The sequence below is a fragment of the Peromyscus maniculatus genome, chromosome 22 (assembly GCF_049852395.1).
Source record: "Peromyscus maniculatus bairdii isolate BWxNUB_F1_BW_parent chromosome 22, HU_Pman_BW_mat_3.1, whole genome shotgun sequence".
Classification (NCBI taxonomy): domain Eukaryota; kingdom Metazoa; phylum Chordata; class Mammalia; order Rodentia; family Cricetidae; genus Peromyscus; species Peromyscus maniculatus.
This window is the reverse complement of record NC_134873.1, coordinates 37920436-37938017: the sequence shown is the minus strand read 5'-3', so window position 1 is coordinate 37938017 and position 17582 is coordinate 37920436. Positions and strand designations below refer to the sequence as shown.

The following is a 17582-nucleotide window of genomic DNA, read 5'->3' as shown; positions in this document are numbered from 1 at the left end:
AGTGGCTACCAACCTGCAGCTCTGGGCCTGAACGCCTCCTTAGAAGTGCTGCACCCAGGCCATCTGGGAATCATTGTAGACAAAAAGCTCCCATGGGCTTTTCTCAGTTTGTTGGATTTGTGCTGAACAAGAGTCTAAAAGTTTTTGTCTTTAAAAGTAAAATATAAAAAACAGTAGTTATCATTCTTTTAGGAGGAAAAGCTAACCTCTGATAATCAGAGTCTGGGCATAGCTTATGTACAATATTTTTGTGAGTCATTTCTGTAGCTGTGTATGAGAAGCAGCCTGTTCCAGAAGACTCCTCTCAGTGTTCCCTGTTGCCTGCTTCCAAACCCTTCATCTGGAAGCGGTAACAACTGATGGCATCCAGGTCCCTGTAGCTAACCTTGACAGGAGGAAATCCCGAGAGGGTGTGGCTGCTCCAAAACAAGCACATCATTGGAAGGTGTTGTTTGGCGGGGACAGGACAGTCTGAGATCATCAGGGTCATCTAGTGCATTCCTTCTTTTCATTTGCTCCTGCTGTTGTTCTGAAAGTGTTATTAAAGCACTTGCCCCATTTGGTGGTTGTGAGGAAGAGGTGACCTCCACCAGACAAGGCAAATGCAACCCTCTTCCCAAATGGTGGGCTGTGGTCTGTAGTCTGGGCTCAACCCTCCAATCCTGACCCATTTCCAATCCACACTATTTTTCAGTTCTGGCTTTCAGACAACTACTGGCTGCAGGCAAACTTGTATCTGGGTCTCCAAGATTTTGACTGTGAAGACCCCAGATCATACTGCTTCAGTGTCCTGGCCAGCCATGGGAAGAGCCACATCTTCAGTGTGGAGCTGGGCAGTGACCTGGCCGTGTGGGAGAAGTCATTCCAAAGAGCAACTTTCATGGAAGTTCAGAGAATTGGGGTGAGTATGTTACGGGATTCACACTTTTCTCACTATCAGCTTTTGGGCAATACCTGACACCTAGAGGATGGAATATAAATAAGGGTTTATTTCAGGAAAGTGGACCGTGAGAGGTGAATATTTTTCATCTGAGTCACCAAGTCAAGGCAATCTTCCATGATGAGCAGGGCCTTCATTAATAAGGGAAGCTGTCTGTCATAGGGTCATGTATCTAGTTCATATATTTATTCATATTTACTGTGAGGAAAGGGCAAAATCTCCTTCTACTGTGGGACTCACCTGCCACTGTAGGAGGAGTTTGCAGGCTACAGAGCAACCAACTCAGAGACAGCTCTGAATCACCTGAATGTGCAATATTTTAAGACACTAATGGCCTTTCCTCTCAGACTTAATAGTCCAAAGGAGAATATGATACAGCAATGTGTCTGAATTGCTTCTCTGTTCTTGAAGACAGCAAATAAATCATCCACAAATTTAAATGTGTATCCACTGAGCAGATAAGAAAGGATGCGTTATGGTTTCTGTTATCATAAATATGGGCCTCTTCACAGGATATGTCCTGCTGAAGAAAAGAATGACAGAAAATAAATGAAGCAATGCATCAGACAAGGTCTGTCTCCTTGTCAAGAGTCTAGGCTCATGACTAGCCTGGTGATGATAACTCTAAGAGTGTGAGCATAGAAATTAAAGACACTTACTTCATTTCCAGTATGAAAAGATTCTGTTTACTTACCTGTCACTTAACTACCAACATGCACATGGGCTTTGTGATGCGATGAACTGTCACTGGGACCTGATCATTCCTGAGAATTCATTATATGTGAAGTCTGTCGGACCACTAAATGCCCTAACATCTAGATGTCCACAGAAACTGAATGTTTTGCTCCACCCAGCCCCTGAGATCTTCCCCAGAACTAGTCCCTGTGCATGGTATGGGGTAACTTGCTTCTTGATCCTCCCTAGCATCTTGGAGCTGAGACCCCAGGTCACTTTTTGTAGGATATTACATTGGAAGGAAAACCCACAATGTTGACTCTCCTTCTTCAAGCACTTACTGGATGTGATGACTTGTTGCCACCTAGAAATCATCTATACAGAGAGTCCATGCCACCAGAAGGCAACTTTACGATGCCCATTATAGGGAGGAGACTTTGGAGCTATTTTTGCTCTGAGGACAGCAGCACACATTCTGCTTCCAACAGGAGAGTAAGAGACACAAGGATGGTACCCATCTGGTTGCCATGGCCACTGCTCTACAGAGCTCAGGTCAGGCACCCGAGACAATGTAATCAGGTGAATACAGTCTCCCTGAAAGACAAGTGACAGGCAACCATGAGATGTCCTGAGATAAAGAGGAAGCTCCATCATAGAACTTAGTGTTGGAGGGAAACTAGCAGTCATTCTTCTCATGGTGGGGACTGCGAGTGATTCAGTCTGATGGATAAGTGTGTCTACGGTGTTGATAGACAGGAGAACTTCTTTCACAAAGGTCAATAAGTCCTTCTCTATATTTAGAACTGTCATTTTCTAAAGGAGGATAAAGATGGCTGATAGAGGTGGAGCCATAACAGTCACAACATCTATTCTCCAGAAGTTGACAGTGTTCAGACAAGAGAGCAGGAGGAGTCCTTCATTGTAGGAAGAATCAGAGAATCAAGGTGTGAGCCCTTGGTGGGGCGTGGGGAGGGAGGAAAAGAGAGGGGGAAGGGAAAGAGAGAGGGGGAAGAGAGAGGGAGATGGAGGGAGACAGAAAGAGGGAGAGAGAGCGAGATGGAGGGAGACAGAAAGAGAAAGAGAGGAAGAGAGAGGGAGAGAGGGGAGACAGAAAGAGGAAGGGAAGAGAGGGCGATGATGGGAGAGAGAAAGAGAAGGAGAGGGAGGGAGGGAGGGAAGAAAAGAGTATTGCGATTAAGATTGGAAGAGAGGAAGCAAATTCTGAAGAAAATACTGTTAGCAATTAGTACTGAGCTTGTACAGGTCTTTCACAGTTGATGAAGGGAGGAGTGAGTGTGTCCCAGAAACTCTGGAGAGTCTGAAGGCTCCATTCTTCTTTTTTTATTATTACAAAATTTTCTATTCATTTTACATACCAACCACATATCGCCCCCTCCTCCCTCTTCCTGCCCCCAGCCTTCCCCCACAACCTACCCCCCATTCCTACCTCCCCCAAGTCAAGGTCTCCCATGGGGAGTCAGCAGAGCCTGGTACACTCAGCTGAGGCAGGTCCAATTCCCTCCTCCCTGCGCCAAAGCTGCACAAAGATGTCACACCCTAGGCACTGGGCTCCAAAAAGCCTGCCCATGCACCAGGGATGGATCCCAATCCCCCTGCCTGCCCCCTCCCCAAACAGTTCAAGCTAAACAACTGTCTCACATATCCAGAGGGCCTAATCCAGTTCTATGGGGGCTCCACAGCTAATGGTCCACAGTTCATGGGTCTCCACTAGTGTGGCTGGTCGTCGTCTCTGCACATTTTCCCATCATGATCTCGACGTCCCCTGCCCACAGAATTCTTCTTCTCTCTCATTGATTGGATTCCTGGAGCTAGGCCTGGCGCCTGGCTGTGGATCTCTGCATCCATCTGCTACACTCAGTCACTGGATGAAAGCTCTATGATGACAGTTAGGGTATTCACTAATCTGGCCACCAGAGTAGACCAGTCCAGGCACCCTCTCAACCATTGCCAGTAGTCCAAGGTGGGGTCATCCTTGTGGATTCCTGGGAACTTCCCCAGCACCCTGCCTCTGCCTATTCCCATGATGTCTTCATTTATTATGGTATTTCTTTCCTTGCTCTCCCACCCTGTCCCTGTTATGACTTGAATCTCCTATTTCCTTATGTTCTCATCCCCCATTTTTTGCCCTCCATTACCTACCCCCACACCCAGTCCGCTCATATAGATCTCATCTATTTCTCCTTTGCTGGGCTAACTATGCATCCCTCTTAGGGTTCTCCTTGTTGGCTAGCTTCTCTAGAGCTGTGGGTTGTAGTCTGGTTATCCTTTGCCTTACATCTAGTATCCACTTATAAGTGAGTACATACCATGTTTGTCCTTCTGAGTTTAGGTTACTTCACCCAGGATGATACTTTTCTAGTTCCATCCATTTGCCTGCAAATTTCATGATATCATTGTTTTTTTACTGCTGAGTAGTACTTCATTGTGTAATATGCCACATTTTCTTTATCCATTCTTATTTGATACTTCCTTCTAGAGACCTAGGAACATCCCTGGAGCTATTCTCAAGGCTTTGTTCAGGAAGTGACTTACAGTCCTTGTATTCTTGTGGTCCCCTGGGAAACAGATAGACAGGAGAGAGGATGCCTTTCTGATCTTTCCAGGCAAGATCAATCCTGAACTTTCACTTCTTCTTCCTCCTTCAGTGACTTGTTCAAAGTAGTTCTCCAAACTACAGCATGATTCCTGAAAATGGAGGGTTCTAACATAGGCAAATCAAAGAGCTGTCCTAGAAGTGGTGCTACTGTCCATGCGTACTTTTCCACACACCATACTTGATTTTTAAATGTGCTGAGTGTGTAACTATTGATTTCTTCTTTTCATAAGCACATAAGGGCTCTGTGGCTTTTCCATGGCCACCTATAAATTATATAATAGTGTCATAGTTTAACAGTTTTTAAGCTATATGTACTGTACTAAGACATACAGCCTCCCTGGAGACAGAATGAAATTATAGGAAAGCACCTTGTGACTAGCATATTTCAGACACAATAAATAGCAACCTACTTTGTTGGTTAGCAAAGCCATATTTATTTCATCCATCTCCCATCTCTACTTTTTCTTGTTTCACTGGTTTTATGTTTACTGACTTTGGATCTTATTCCAACTCAAGGTTCCCCATTTTAAATGTGGATGATGTGTGCATGGTTGTAGTGTTGATTGTTTATCTTCTTCCCTGGGGCATCTTCCTGCATGCATTAGCTAATGGATCACCTCTAGAGAAAAACATCTGAATGATGCTTTTTGTACCTCATGGACTCTCCCTCAAACTTAGGACACATTTCTACAGATAAGCTCCACATATATTGCCCATGTGGCCAAGGCATTGTGCAGAAAAACCCTAAGATGTCAGAACAAAAAAGTCAGTGCTTCCCCATTGAACAGTCTCTTCAAGTTGCATTGTCCTATGCAATATTGTTTTAAATAATACCTATATCACAGATATCAAAAATTATTGAAATCTCAGCGTCACTCAGAAACATCTAACTGTTTTCATGGGTCTACTTGCTCCATTAATGCCTCCCAAACTCACACACAAGTGCCAAGATTATAGTGGATAGCTTTCAAGCTGCTTTGCCATATCTAGCTGAATATTTTTATTAAAACATATATTTTATGCATATTTTTCTGCAGTATGAAATATTTTTATGCATTTCCACATCAATTCCTCCAAAGTTTTGTTTATGCCATCAGTATTGAGTTAGCAATTAAAATGAAATAAAATATCTTTTTCATAATAACATAGAGCCAGCAACTTTAAAATACCTATCTAATAGGTTTCGATTAGCTACAAGTAACAGGACTCATTCTGCCATCAACATTAAGAAAAAAATGGCCCCAGTAACTCTACCCTGCTAAGCTTCACATTTGGATATATTTGCTGGGTAACTACTCTCCTGGTTACAGACCATTCCTCAGAAGAAAGATGATTTCTTTTGAATGTTTAGTGGACAAGAAGACATAGTCAATGATTAAATTGAGGTCTCTTCTTCAGACTGGTTCTGACAGCTTGGAACAGGAATTCATCAGACCACATGGCTATACAGGGAACACCATCTGCTAAAGGGTCTCTGTCACTAGCCTCTGCTCTGGGAACTAGGAAGACATCAGCTCCTCTGAAGCATAGTAGGAGAGGGCTGGAAGCACCTCAGTTATGAGCCCTATGGGAAGAGAGGACTTGGACATAGATGTCAGACAACCAGACCACTGTAGATTTTCTAAAGGACAAGGAGATCTGAGTATAAGAGGAACCCTATTCTCCCTAGAGATTATTAAAGCACATGCCATCTCGGATCCAGTGGGAAAACAGTGCTATGTCTTCATTTCTACATCTCCTGTAAATTCAAGCTCTGTGGTTATGTTCCAAGGCCCCCAGTGGATTTAAAAAAAAAACCACCTTGGATTATTGAATCCTACATACGATGTTTACTTGTGCATGTCTACCTATGGTAAGGTATAATTTGTAGATATTAGCAATCACATGAACACATGCAAAAACATGTAGCTTGACAATGTAGTAGGTTGTGTGAAGGAGACCCATTTCTCTTTTTTTTTTTTTATTTTTTTTTCCATCACAGGCAATTTATTTTGTTCTATTCATTCACAGTTAATACAAAAAATACTTGGAAACATTTCCATATAATGTTTGACAGAGAAATCATCAAATAGAAGTATACAATGTTGACAGGAGGCAGTACATTTATAATTTATAACCCCAAATGTATTTATAAATTAGAAATGGAAAGATCTACAAATGAAATTATGAAGGTTCACCAAAGTCATTTAATCTGTCAGTTTCTCATTCATTTTTATGTCTTAATAATATTCTATTGTATGAATAAGCCACATTTTATTTCTCTCCAGTATTTGATAGCTATTTGAGTTGTTTTAACTCTTTTACTATTAGCAACACACTGCTGTAAACCTTCATGTACATGTTTCATAGGTGCACATTTTCAGTAGTTTGAGGATATATTCCTAAGGGTAGAATTGTTGAGTAACAGAGTAACAATGTTTTGCATTTTGACTAACCACCAAACTGTTTTGCCAAAGTGGCACACCATTTTACAATCTCACCAAATCCTTGTTTTTTTTTTTTTGTTTGTTTGTTTTTTTTTTTGTTTTTTCGAGACAGGGTTTCTCTGTATAGCTTTGTGCCTTTCCTGGAACTCACTTGGTAGCCCAGGCTGGCCTCAAACTCACAGAGATCCGCCTGCCTCTGCCTCCCGAGTGCTGGGATTAAAGGCGTGCGCCACCACCGCCCGGCGCAAATCCTTGTTTTTAAGGCTCTGATTTTTGTAGAAAAGCATTCAATCATTCTATCAGACCAAACCAGGAAAAGTAAGCTATAGTTCAGAGCTGTTCTATTTCATTTACTATGCAAAGCCATTCTTGGTGTTTGCAACTCTCAGCCCTTTTGAGTATTCTTGCAGTGTTCACCTTTTCCTCCATCACTTTTTTTTTTCTTCTTTTTTTTTCTGGTTTATTTCTATCTATTACAAATGTATAAAAAAAATCCTCCATCAACGCTGCTGATAGCAGCAGAACCTTGAGAAATATACCTTTGGTTTGCCTCAGAAAAGGAACACATATTGCACTGTAAAGTTTATAAAATTGGTGCAAAACATTGTGATAATGTTATAATACCAGTTTTAAGAGTTCAGTGACTAATGGGGAGCCGATGGGATACATGCAGAACTGTGAAAGCGATCTCACTTAGCCAGCTGTACACGTAGACTGTAAATCTACATTCAGATCATTTCTGAACTAAGACTATCATCTTAGTTAATCTGTTGAGGTCAACCAGGAAACCCTAGAATATACCTTGATTTTTGCAAAAAACAAAATAGGGGAAGGTTTCTTCAACATTTCAGTCCACGAGTAACAGTATCCTAACAGGCAAAGTGTTCTCTCACTGTCAACATAGAATGAACTGCTGCTGGAGGTCAACTTGGGCTTTAATTTGCATTAGCACTTACATGCATAGTAGTCCAAGTTGTTGACCTCATGACTTTAAAAAGTAACTCTAAAAAAGTAAAATGGCCCTTCTTGGAATACTAAAGAAAGACATCCAGCCACAGTTGTAAAAAGGCTCATCAAAACAATATACCCTTTTATGAATTACGCCTCAATTAAAAAAAAAAGTAGCCCCAAATAAGAAGCAGCTCTGAAAAAGAAAATATAACTTAAGATATTTGAAAAAAACAAGGTGAATACAGGTTCAAAAATAATTAAGATACATTTTCTTAAGGCTACCTAGAATTAGGCTTTAAAGAATTCTGCCATTTCAAGTTTACCACTATTTACTAGATACCTATTTACAAACAAGATGTTCACCTTTTTTGTTCCTTTATGGAGAGAAAAATCTAACTTCAGACTATGAGGGTGGTGATGGGGAGGGACTAGAAAACAAGATTCAAACAATCCCATACAAATATCACATTTTTCAAATGGAAGAACTCCAAACTGCACTAGAAGTTCCAATCACTAAGACACTTTCCATTGAAATGATTTAAGTACAACTACATGGCACCAAGGTTTAGGCCTAATATAGGCCTGACAACCAAGTCCTTGTTTTCTGGAAGAAAGGCCTCAAAAGTCCCACTCAATTCCACATAACAATACTTCAAAGATCAATTGGGTTTTCCTTTCCTTAATATTTTTGTTTTTGACTTCTAATCTTAAAGACTAGATTAAAACTTAGCTCATTTCCCAGAAGGCATTGCTTCCATTTGCTCTATGAAAGAGTCCACCAAGACCTCTTCCTCAAAACCATCTAGCCCCCAGCCTCCAGCCTGTGCTTGTGATGCATCTTTCTCAACATCCTGAAAAGGTAATGTAGGTAAAATATGCTCATAAACATTAAAACTAGTTGTTAGAAAGACGTAACTAGCTTTATAATTTAAGTTTTAAAACATAAATACTTGCAGCTTAATCTGCACTGACAATGATTGTCGAAGCCTAGAATTCAACATTTACAAATTCTCATTCACACACACAAAACACACTATTATCACACAACTTGTGTCTTGAGAGAATCCTCTGCTTTTTAAATCTTTGGCCTCCCAGTCAATCCCAAGTTCAACCAACTTTTCCGAGTTCTAGTAGTTACCTGGACCACTGAGGCATTGCCACAAGACTTCTTCTCTTTTGAAACATCCTTTTTCTCTAGATATTAGGATAGCTACACCAGCTTGTTTCTTCTGTGGTGTATGTTGGTGTGGGATTATCTATTGCTTGATTTTTCATGGATGTGTTTAGCTTCTTTGGGTTGAATTTTCCCTTCTAGTGCTTTCTGTAGGGCTGGGTTTGTAGACAGGTATTGATTAAATCTGGTTTTATCCTGGAATATTTTGTTTACTCCGCCTATGGTGATTAAGAGTTTTGCTGGGTATAATAGTCTGGGTTGGCATCCGTGGTCTCTTAGTGTCTGCATGAGATTTGTCCATGATCTTCTAGCTTTCATAGTCTCTATTGAATAGTCTGGTGTTATTCTGATGGGTTTACCTTTATATGTTACTTGGTCTTTTTCCTTTGCGGCTCTTAATATTTTTTCTTTGTTCTGTGTGTTTAGTGTTTTGATTATTATGTGGCGAGGGGACTTTTTTTTTGGATCCAGCCTATTCGGTGTTCTGTAAGCTTCTTGTATCTTCATAGGTATTTCTTTCTTTAGGTTAGGAAAGTTTTCTTCTATGATTTTGTTGAATATATTTTCTGTGCCTTTGAGTTGGTATTCTTCTCCTTCTTCTATCCCTATTATTCTTAGGTTTGGTCTTTTCATGGTGTCCCAAATTTCCTGGATGTTTTGTGTTACGACTTTTTTGTCTTTAGCATTTTCTTTGACTGACGAATCTATTTTCTCTATCGTGTCTTCAGTGTCAGAGATTCTCTGTTCCATCTCTTGCAATCGGTTGGTTATGCTTGTTTCTGTAGTTCCTGTTCGTTTAGTCAGGATTTCTATTTCCAGCATTCCCTCAGCATGTGTTTTCTTTATTGTCTCAAATTCATTTTTCAGATCTTGGAATGTTTCTTTCATCTGTTTAATTGCTTTTTCTTGGCTTGATTTGATTTCTTCCCATTTTTTGTTCGTTTTTTCTTCCATTTCTTTAAGGAAATTTTTTATTTCCTCTTTAATGGGGTTTTTCATTTCCTCTTTAAGGGAAGTTTTTATTTCCTCTTTAAGAGAGCTTTTCATTTCCTCTTTAAGGAAAGTTTTTATTTCCTCTTTAAGGTAGAGACCCATTTCTCTTACACTATCTTCCTATACTGCCTTCATCCCTCTGCTAGTGATGAAGTAAGATGATGCAATGCCAACCCGATGAAAGGAAAGGAGGTGCTAACATAGCCATTGTAACATGTGAGCTCACACACACACACACACACACACACACACACACACACACACACAAGCAAAAAACAAAAAACAAAAAAACATAAACTGTACAAACAAGAAATATGACACTTTAACAGTGACCCGAGGATCATTATGACTTCTAAGTAACTGATGGGGAGGGTAGTACACACAGTGTGGACATGCCTGGCAAGGAGAGGACTCATCCTGTGTTGCACTGAGGGACATGAAACAGGAATCCACTACACCACTCAGAACAGTACATTTAAACTCGTGAATTTTTTTTCAGGTATTTTCCATTTAATATTTTCCAACCACAGTGAGTACAGGTAACTAAGGCTATGGAAAAGAAATATGAAGAGAAGGAGGGAAATATTTTCAAATGGTGTGTGAGCAATTTAAGAAGTGAGTATGAGCCAGATGAGTGCAAGGTGACTAGCCATAAGGACACTGTTTCATTCAGTGACCAGGGACTGTAGGTGAGAAGCACGGTGTAGAGACTCAGGCCTGAGAGGTTTGTCTGAACAGCGCTGCTCACACCTAGCTGCAGGCCTTCATTCATAGTTTTGGAGATAGCTGTGTGCACAGCCTCTCTCAGCATCAGAGCCCTTACAATGGAATTTGTTCCCTGGACCGCCACCACCATCCCTCTACAGCAGATGAAACAGGCTAATCTCCAGATCTCCCTGCTGGAGATTACCTCTCTCACCTTTGAATGGAGAGAGGGTAGCTGGAGCCTCTGAGATGCCCATGCCAGACAGTAAGCAGCAAGGCTCACAGTGCAGGAACATCAAAGCCTTGGTTTTGACATTTGGTGCTCTGATATCATTGTTCTTAGGCTTCACATCAAAGACCCTCAGCTGCCCATAGGAGCTGACTGCCTGATGTCTCTAGGATTGAAAGATGATTTCCTGGAAGATGGCACTGCATGTCTACCAGCTCTCCAGTGCTTTACAAATTATTTGTGCGCATCAATCTTTGTTTTCAAAGTATATTCAGAAGTATCACCACACCAGTGGTGATGTGATTGATGGGGGGTGTCATTTATTTTACATGAACTTGGACTTCAGTGGTCCCATATAAAACAGGAAAGTAGTCAGCCACATATGAAAGAATGTAGTCTTTGTGATTACTATAATGTAAGGTCACATATTTCTGAGAGCTCCTCAGTGGCATCCTCTGAGGATCCTCCTGAATTCAGCTGTGTTGAAAGACTCTTCCCAGGCCGCCTGAAGATGAATTGGGGATGGCATAGAGACCAGTAAACCCCTTGGTATCCAGGAGATGCTTTGGGGTGTTTTCCTTTATAAAACCTGGTCCTGTGTTGCAAGGGTGGCATGCAAGGACAGTCTAGAGATATGTGAGATACTTATCCTAGTCTATTCATCTATAAGCAGTACACAGGAAAGGACCAAGCCATTGTGATGGTGAAAAAATATGTGTTCTAACTCTAGAGCTATTTAAAAGCAGGGCAGGCTGGCTTAGGGACAGTAACCACCAGCTCATTTGTCAGTATTTCCCAGAGGAGAGTATGTGACAAATGGTTGACTCAAGAAGCACATGAGTAGAGGGGTTCTACCTATAAGACTGAAGAAGCTAGAGTCTCTACTCTGTTAGCAAAATGGAAAATGCCACAGGCTTGTCAGGGTATACAGTATGGACTAGTACCTACCATTGGTCAGTGATGCCATGCTCACCTAAATGTGCAGGAAAATGCTCAAAACAGCTACATTTATAACAATGGAAATCTGCAACAACTCCAAAGCCGTGGGATTGAAGAGGATTCATCTGTTAGATGACATGTGACAACAAAAACAACTGCTAGTCTCTCTTGTGGGCTCTATGGGGATACCAGGCACTTCTCTTCCAGGAAAGACAAGGGTGATGCCTTTCACGTTGGGTGCCACCACATGCATTTTGCAGCAAAGTGGCTATAGATGCACAGTGGAGTCCTGAAGGTGAATCCCCTCCCTCTGAAGAAATGAAGGAGGAGTTTAGTACCAAGACATGCCCTAAGGGATATACTGAAGACATGTGACTGGCCCATTTTATGATTTCAGATGGGAAAGAGATAGAGATAACACTGGCATGGCTTTCCAGTTAGCAGAATTCTCTCCAACACCAAGGCATGCCTCAAATCCACTGGATATCATTCATCATTGCCATGATTTCACTTGTCAAATGTCATCAGTTGACTAACAGAAACTTTCTAAAAACTGGAGGATGTTTATCTCAATTCTAAACAAACCCACAACTACCTCTTTATGGATGTTGTATGTTCTTCATCTCTTTACAACACTTCAAGTGATCTCAGTTAGAGCAAATCCACAAAATAACCAGAGTGTCATATGGCCGGGATGCACACTGGGTATACTGGTGAAACCTGCTCTTACCTAGTGCCAAATGTCTTATCTGCTCCATCCCTTGATTTCATGGATTTTCTAGGTCCCCATTCATCCTTTAAGTATTAATTCTTTTTTCTTGCTTACACCCTCTTCTTCCTAATTAGATTGCCATGTCTTCTGTCACCAGGGAAAAGAAACAGTGACACCCATCAGTGTTCTTCAGAAATGAGCAAATAAACCCAAGTAAAGATATGAGTGTGGATGATATACAGGAATAAGAGTTTAGGGTGTGAGCTGTTCTGCTGACTCTGGAGAATTAGCTTGTATAGGTTCCTGGTCTGGTTGGCATTATCTTAGGTACTGTGATAAATCTTTAATCCTTTCTTCCTGATGAGCTACCTATTGTTTAGGGTACCAATGATCAGCAGCTGATGGCAACCATCTCCTCCAAAGGCATTCTCAGCTTGTAGGCAAAAAGTACAGACAGAGAGGTTCTGATCACCACAGGTAACATGAGGTTACAGAGAAAATACTTTCTGCACACCCAAACTCCATATGTGGAGAATGTGCTGGGGAGGTGTTTGGGGGAAGTGGGCCCTTGCTGACCTTGGTTCGTTTGAGTTTGTAAGAGAATGGGAAAGCAACCTCAGCCTTCCTTTTGGATGTTGTTTCTAAAAAGATTACTATTTTATCTCTTGAGTGATACCAGTAAATTAACTAATTAATGTTTAAAATACACTTCACATTGAAATATGCAAAACATAATTCCCTAAGTGCTTCAATTAATTTTCCAGATAATTTCTAGAGAAATCTCAATTTTGGAGTTACTTCAAAAACCACTGTTAGAGATTTTCTAATACCATGTGACTGTTACAAATGTTTTACTATTTCTTCTGAAAGACAAAAGAACCTATGAGACATCGAATGAAATATTAAGGAGTGTTGGGTTAGATTAATGGGTGATTAAAAGATCATCACCGCTTCGCTACCAAAAGCAATTAAGTTTTAGCTTGTTTTAATTTTGTACACAAAACAGCATGCCATAGTGCTGGTTTGCTGAGCTGTTTGGAGAAGTAGGTTATTAGTCAGGTTTATCTTAATTTAAAACCATCAATATGGTGCCCATTACTCTTGAAATGACATCTTGTTCTTCTTCCTGTTGCTTCTGAGAGCACAGGGCAGACACTTGGGGTGCCTCCTTCTTGAAGTTCCAAATAAATCCATGCTAAAATGAGCTTTTCCTGTTATTCACTTGCCTGAATGTTCTCTGTGAGATGTTCTTAGCCATGAGGGGAATATTGACTTTCAATAAATTCACAAGTATCTTCGTATGGATGTTATCCAATACATTCACTTAAATTTTTCTTTAAAGTCTGCATTGACTAGGTGGCTCAGGGAGTAAAACACTTTGCCATGAAAGCCTGAGGACCTGAGTTCAATTCTCAAATACCACCTAAAGGTGGGAGGATAGAACTAACTGTCCTCTGCATAAAATTGTCCTCTGGCATCTACATGTGAGCCTTTGAATGAGCACTGTTACAAACGTGCATCATGAACACACACACAAAAATACCAATCAATTTTTTATCTTAAAAAAATCTAACTGAATTTTATAATTCTATTAGTATTTTGTCTCTGTTAAGCATGTTGCAGTATTATATAACCAGTCAAACTCAAATATCCACAATTCACAGCTCTCTAGCAAACTCCTGTAGAGACACAGACTCTCAAGAAGGCAGCGACAGTGGGACCTCTTGTTGAACACGCCTTTCGCACTACCCACTCATTCTCTGGGCAGTCTGTATTCAGTTGGGCTTAGCTCATAACCTCAGATCATGTCATCAGATATGGCTAATACTAATGGTTCCTGAAAGGAGAGCACAGGAATGAATCCAGCACCAGCTCTTCCTGCCAGGGTGGTGGGAGATGTGGGGATACATATCTATGAAAACATTTATCAGTGGCTGTCCTGCCTAATGTTTGCACATAGGAGTTAGACTTGAATTGTGTTTATGTTTGTCCAACACAAACAACTCCTAGGAAACTATTTGGAAAAGGCAAATATGAAATGTAAAGCAATGGAGATCTAGCCTGGAAAATGGTGTCTTTTCAGCCAACCTCGAGAGTGAAATAAGATAATGGATTTGCTAACAATCACAGAAAAATGGTAATATCAAACCAGTCTGGGCAGGAGAGCTTTGGTATTATTGCCACAGGGATTAACATGTGTTTTGTGGCTTACCTGGCTCTAGGGCAATCTCTCCCGCAGCTCTGTAGGTTGGAGGTCTGGGGTGGGCTTATGGAGCCACATCCAGCTACTGGCAGAGAAGTTCCACCCGACACTCCTGGCCTGGCTCTGCTGTATCTAAATCCAGGGATAGGTCTATTCTGGCAGAAGGTTTTCCATGGTGAGGTCCATGAGGTTTGACTGATGATCTAGTTTGTTTTCCTGACCTGATAATTGAGGTCTTTCAATGATCATACCTGCAGAACCCTTTCAGTCACTTCAGAGAGTGAACAGCCTAAAGTCCTGGGCATTACTAGTCTAGAGGTCATGATACTGCTGACCAGAACCTTCTCAGGCTAGGCTATCACAGTATGTATAGTTTCAGGCTTTACTGAAGCTATCCAGTGTTTGGAGATTGTGTATGTGTGTGTGTGTGTGTGTGTGTGTGTGTGTGTGTGTGTGTGTGTGTGTGTGTGTGTGTGTTATACACAGTTCCAACCAGGTATACATAGTGACCAAGTTTGGCTTTTGTTGCCAGGAAACAACTGTTTGCAATAATTTTTTTTCTTGTGACTTTGTGGAAGAGAAAAATGAGTCATTTCAAGAAGACCTTGGCCCTTGAGCAAAGTTATTTTGTTAGAATATTGATTGGTGTTGCTGTTGGACTCCCATGGGAATGTGAACCTGACTAGAAGAAGGAAATACTTAACAATTTTAACTATTCTAAAACTATTCACTTGTGTGCTGATTTGCTAACTCTAAGTTTTTGTTGTTTTCAGGCATGAGCTTGCAATGCAGCCTAAAGCTTGGCTGCCCCTTCCGTCCATTGTCCCCTCTCCTGTGTGCATGCACGGGATGTAGAACAAAGGACAGCAGAGACTCTAATGAACTAGCCACTGAGTATACTGTGTGCAATCCCTCTTCAGGTTTCCTAGGCTCCTCATGGGCAGTGGAGGCTCAGGAAGCTCAGTGGCCTGCCTCATGATTGGCCACAGCCAGAAAGTGCTTAAACTCCTCATGCTCCAGCCAGAGCCTGCATACTCCCTGAGTGCTGTGGTGAAAACACACTCCAGTTACAAGTACTGCAGCCCTCTTGTCTCAGGCCTATGATCCCGTATCCTCCTCGCCTCTACTCACTCTGCTGCCTCAGCCCTTCTCTGCCCTTCCCCGCTTGAGCCCCCTCCTCCCAGTGTGTCTCTACTCTCTATGCACTTGAAGCTCATGCCCCCTTCCCCTGATGTAGGAATGTATAGTGTCTGGACAGAGCGCTGCTGAGCTTCTTTGCCTTCCAGATCACTGATTCCCAACCTTTCCCTGGATGCCTGCCCAGTACTCTCTGCCTCAGTGGCTTCTGTCTGTCCAGTCTCTGATCTGAGTGAAACCTGGGCCGCCTTCTCCTAGCACCGGATGATCTGATTGAACTCTTGACATTATTGCCCCACTCCCCCATGCATCACAATTATATTCACATTAAATATCATCTCACTGCCATAGGACAGGGCGCAGAGTCCTCATAAAATGAATTACTGCATTTAAGGAGAGCAAGAGGAGCATCTGGGGAGGAAAGCATATGAAACACCTCCTTTTTGACCTCCTTCCTGAAAGCCTTCTCTATGAGCACCATCATCAGCTCTGTGGATAGCTTGAAGCTGAGCTCAGTTATTCTTCAAGGACAGATTACAGGAGGATGTCATTTTCATTTACATGAGAGGTTAAAGTCTGATGACAGGAATTCCTGAGAGGCACTTCATCCAGATAGGAGAAATCTGGGAACTTGAGAGTTGCTTTCAGATGCCCAAAATGGGCAAAGGACATTAGATCAAGTAGCTTAACATGGCAGTTGGATGAAAACACATGGCAGGAATCAGACTGTGGAAAGATAAGACAGCTCTTCACCAACAGTCCTCAGGGTAATAGGGAATCTCATCTGCCTTTTACCACTAACATGTGACACTCACAAGTTTCCAAGGTTGGCAGGATGCTCTTGGCTCTGTGCTAGGGAATAACCTAAAAGATCATTGGAGTCTATACTAACTCAAACATCTTCTTCAGGCTCTAACCTGACCCTGGGCACATATCAATCAGGAAAGGCACACAGGGCTGCTCTCATCCTCAAATAACTCATTATGGTACCCTTGGAGTTGGAGGCCCCCGGGAGATAGATTTAGACAAGGGGTATGAGCAGATGCCAGGCTGGGAGCAGAGAAGTGAATGACCAGTGACCGCTACAGCCTGGCAGAAGATGGTGTACTAGCTTCATCTTTGCTGCTTTTGAAAAGACACTGATTTTCCTTTCAGTGTCTTTCATCTATTTTCTAGTTGCACAAGACTCACCTCCTTCTAAGAGATAACAGGGTGTTTGCAGTGGGCATGCTTTTCCCTTATAACAGACACTTACTGAATTATCACCTTGTGCTGTGGGGTTTGCATTTCTCGGGGGCGGGGGGAGTGGGGGGCACATTTCAGGTTGAAATCAGACAGCACAGTGTGATCCCAAGATAGCACCTGAGCTGGGAAACTGGCCTGTGACCCTTCCTCTCTCCTGAATTCAAACATGAAATCATTCTTGAGATATTTAAATGTTCTTATCTGAGTGGGGTCACATGTGGTCAAATCAAAAGCACAGATATGTTAGGGGCTCTGTTTCCATGAGGGCACAGGGTGACAGCGCTGTGCATTATAGCTATTTGGGGACACCAGAAGGTGTTCTGCACAACTCCTGAGGACACAGCACTCAAGGCATGCTGGCTGCTGTGAAAGCAAACATGTTCCGGGTAATGTCAGTCTGCATTTACAAAGGAGAAAATTGCACCTTAGGAAAGAGTGATTTGATGTTTTGTTTTGTTTTAAGTGGAGATTTATTTAGTTCTCTGGCCCAATCCCTGACCAGGGTCTTTGCTTACCCAGCAGGTTTCACCTTCATGAGCAAGTATATAGACAAAATGAAGTAACATCATAACTTGATTTCTCTGTATAGCCTTGATATTCAACTTCCAGAACAGGATGGCTCAGCCTCGGGACTTT

At 41.7% G+C, this 17582-nt stretch overlaps 1 protein-coding gene across 3 annotated transcripts in view; it reads left to right on the top strand.

Moving 5' to 3' along the window:
• Positions 1–17582, top strand: part of Sntg2 (syntrophin gamma 2) — a 199746-nt gene that overhangs the window by 146142 nt on the left and 36022 nt on the right. For all 3 annotated transcript variants that reach the window (XM_076559662.1, XM_016008086.3, XM_006989783.3), the window contains exon 14: positions 695–901. In XM_076559662.1, coding sequence (XP_076415777.1) covers positions 695–901 — 207 coding nt within the window. The remainder of the gene's footprint in view (positions 1–694; positions 902–17582) is intronic.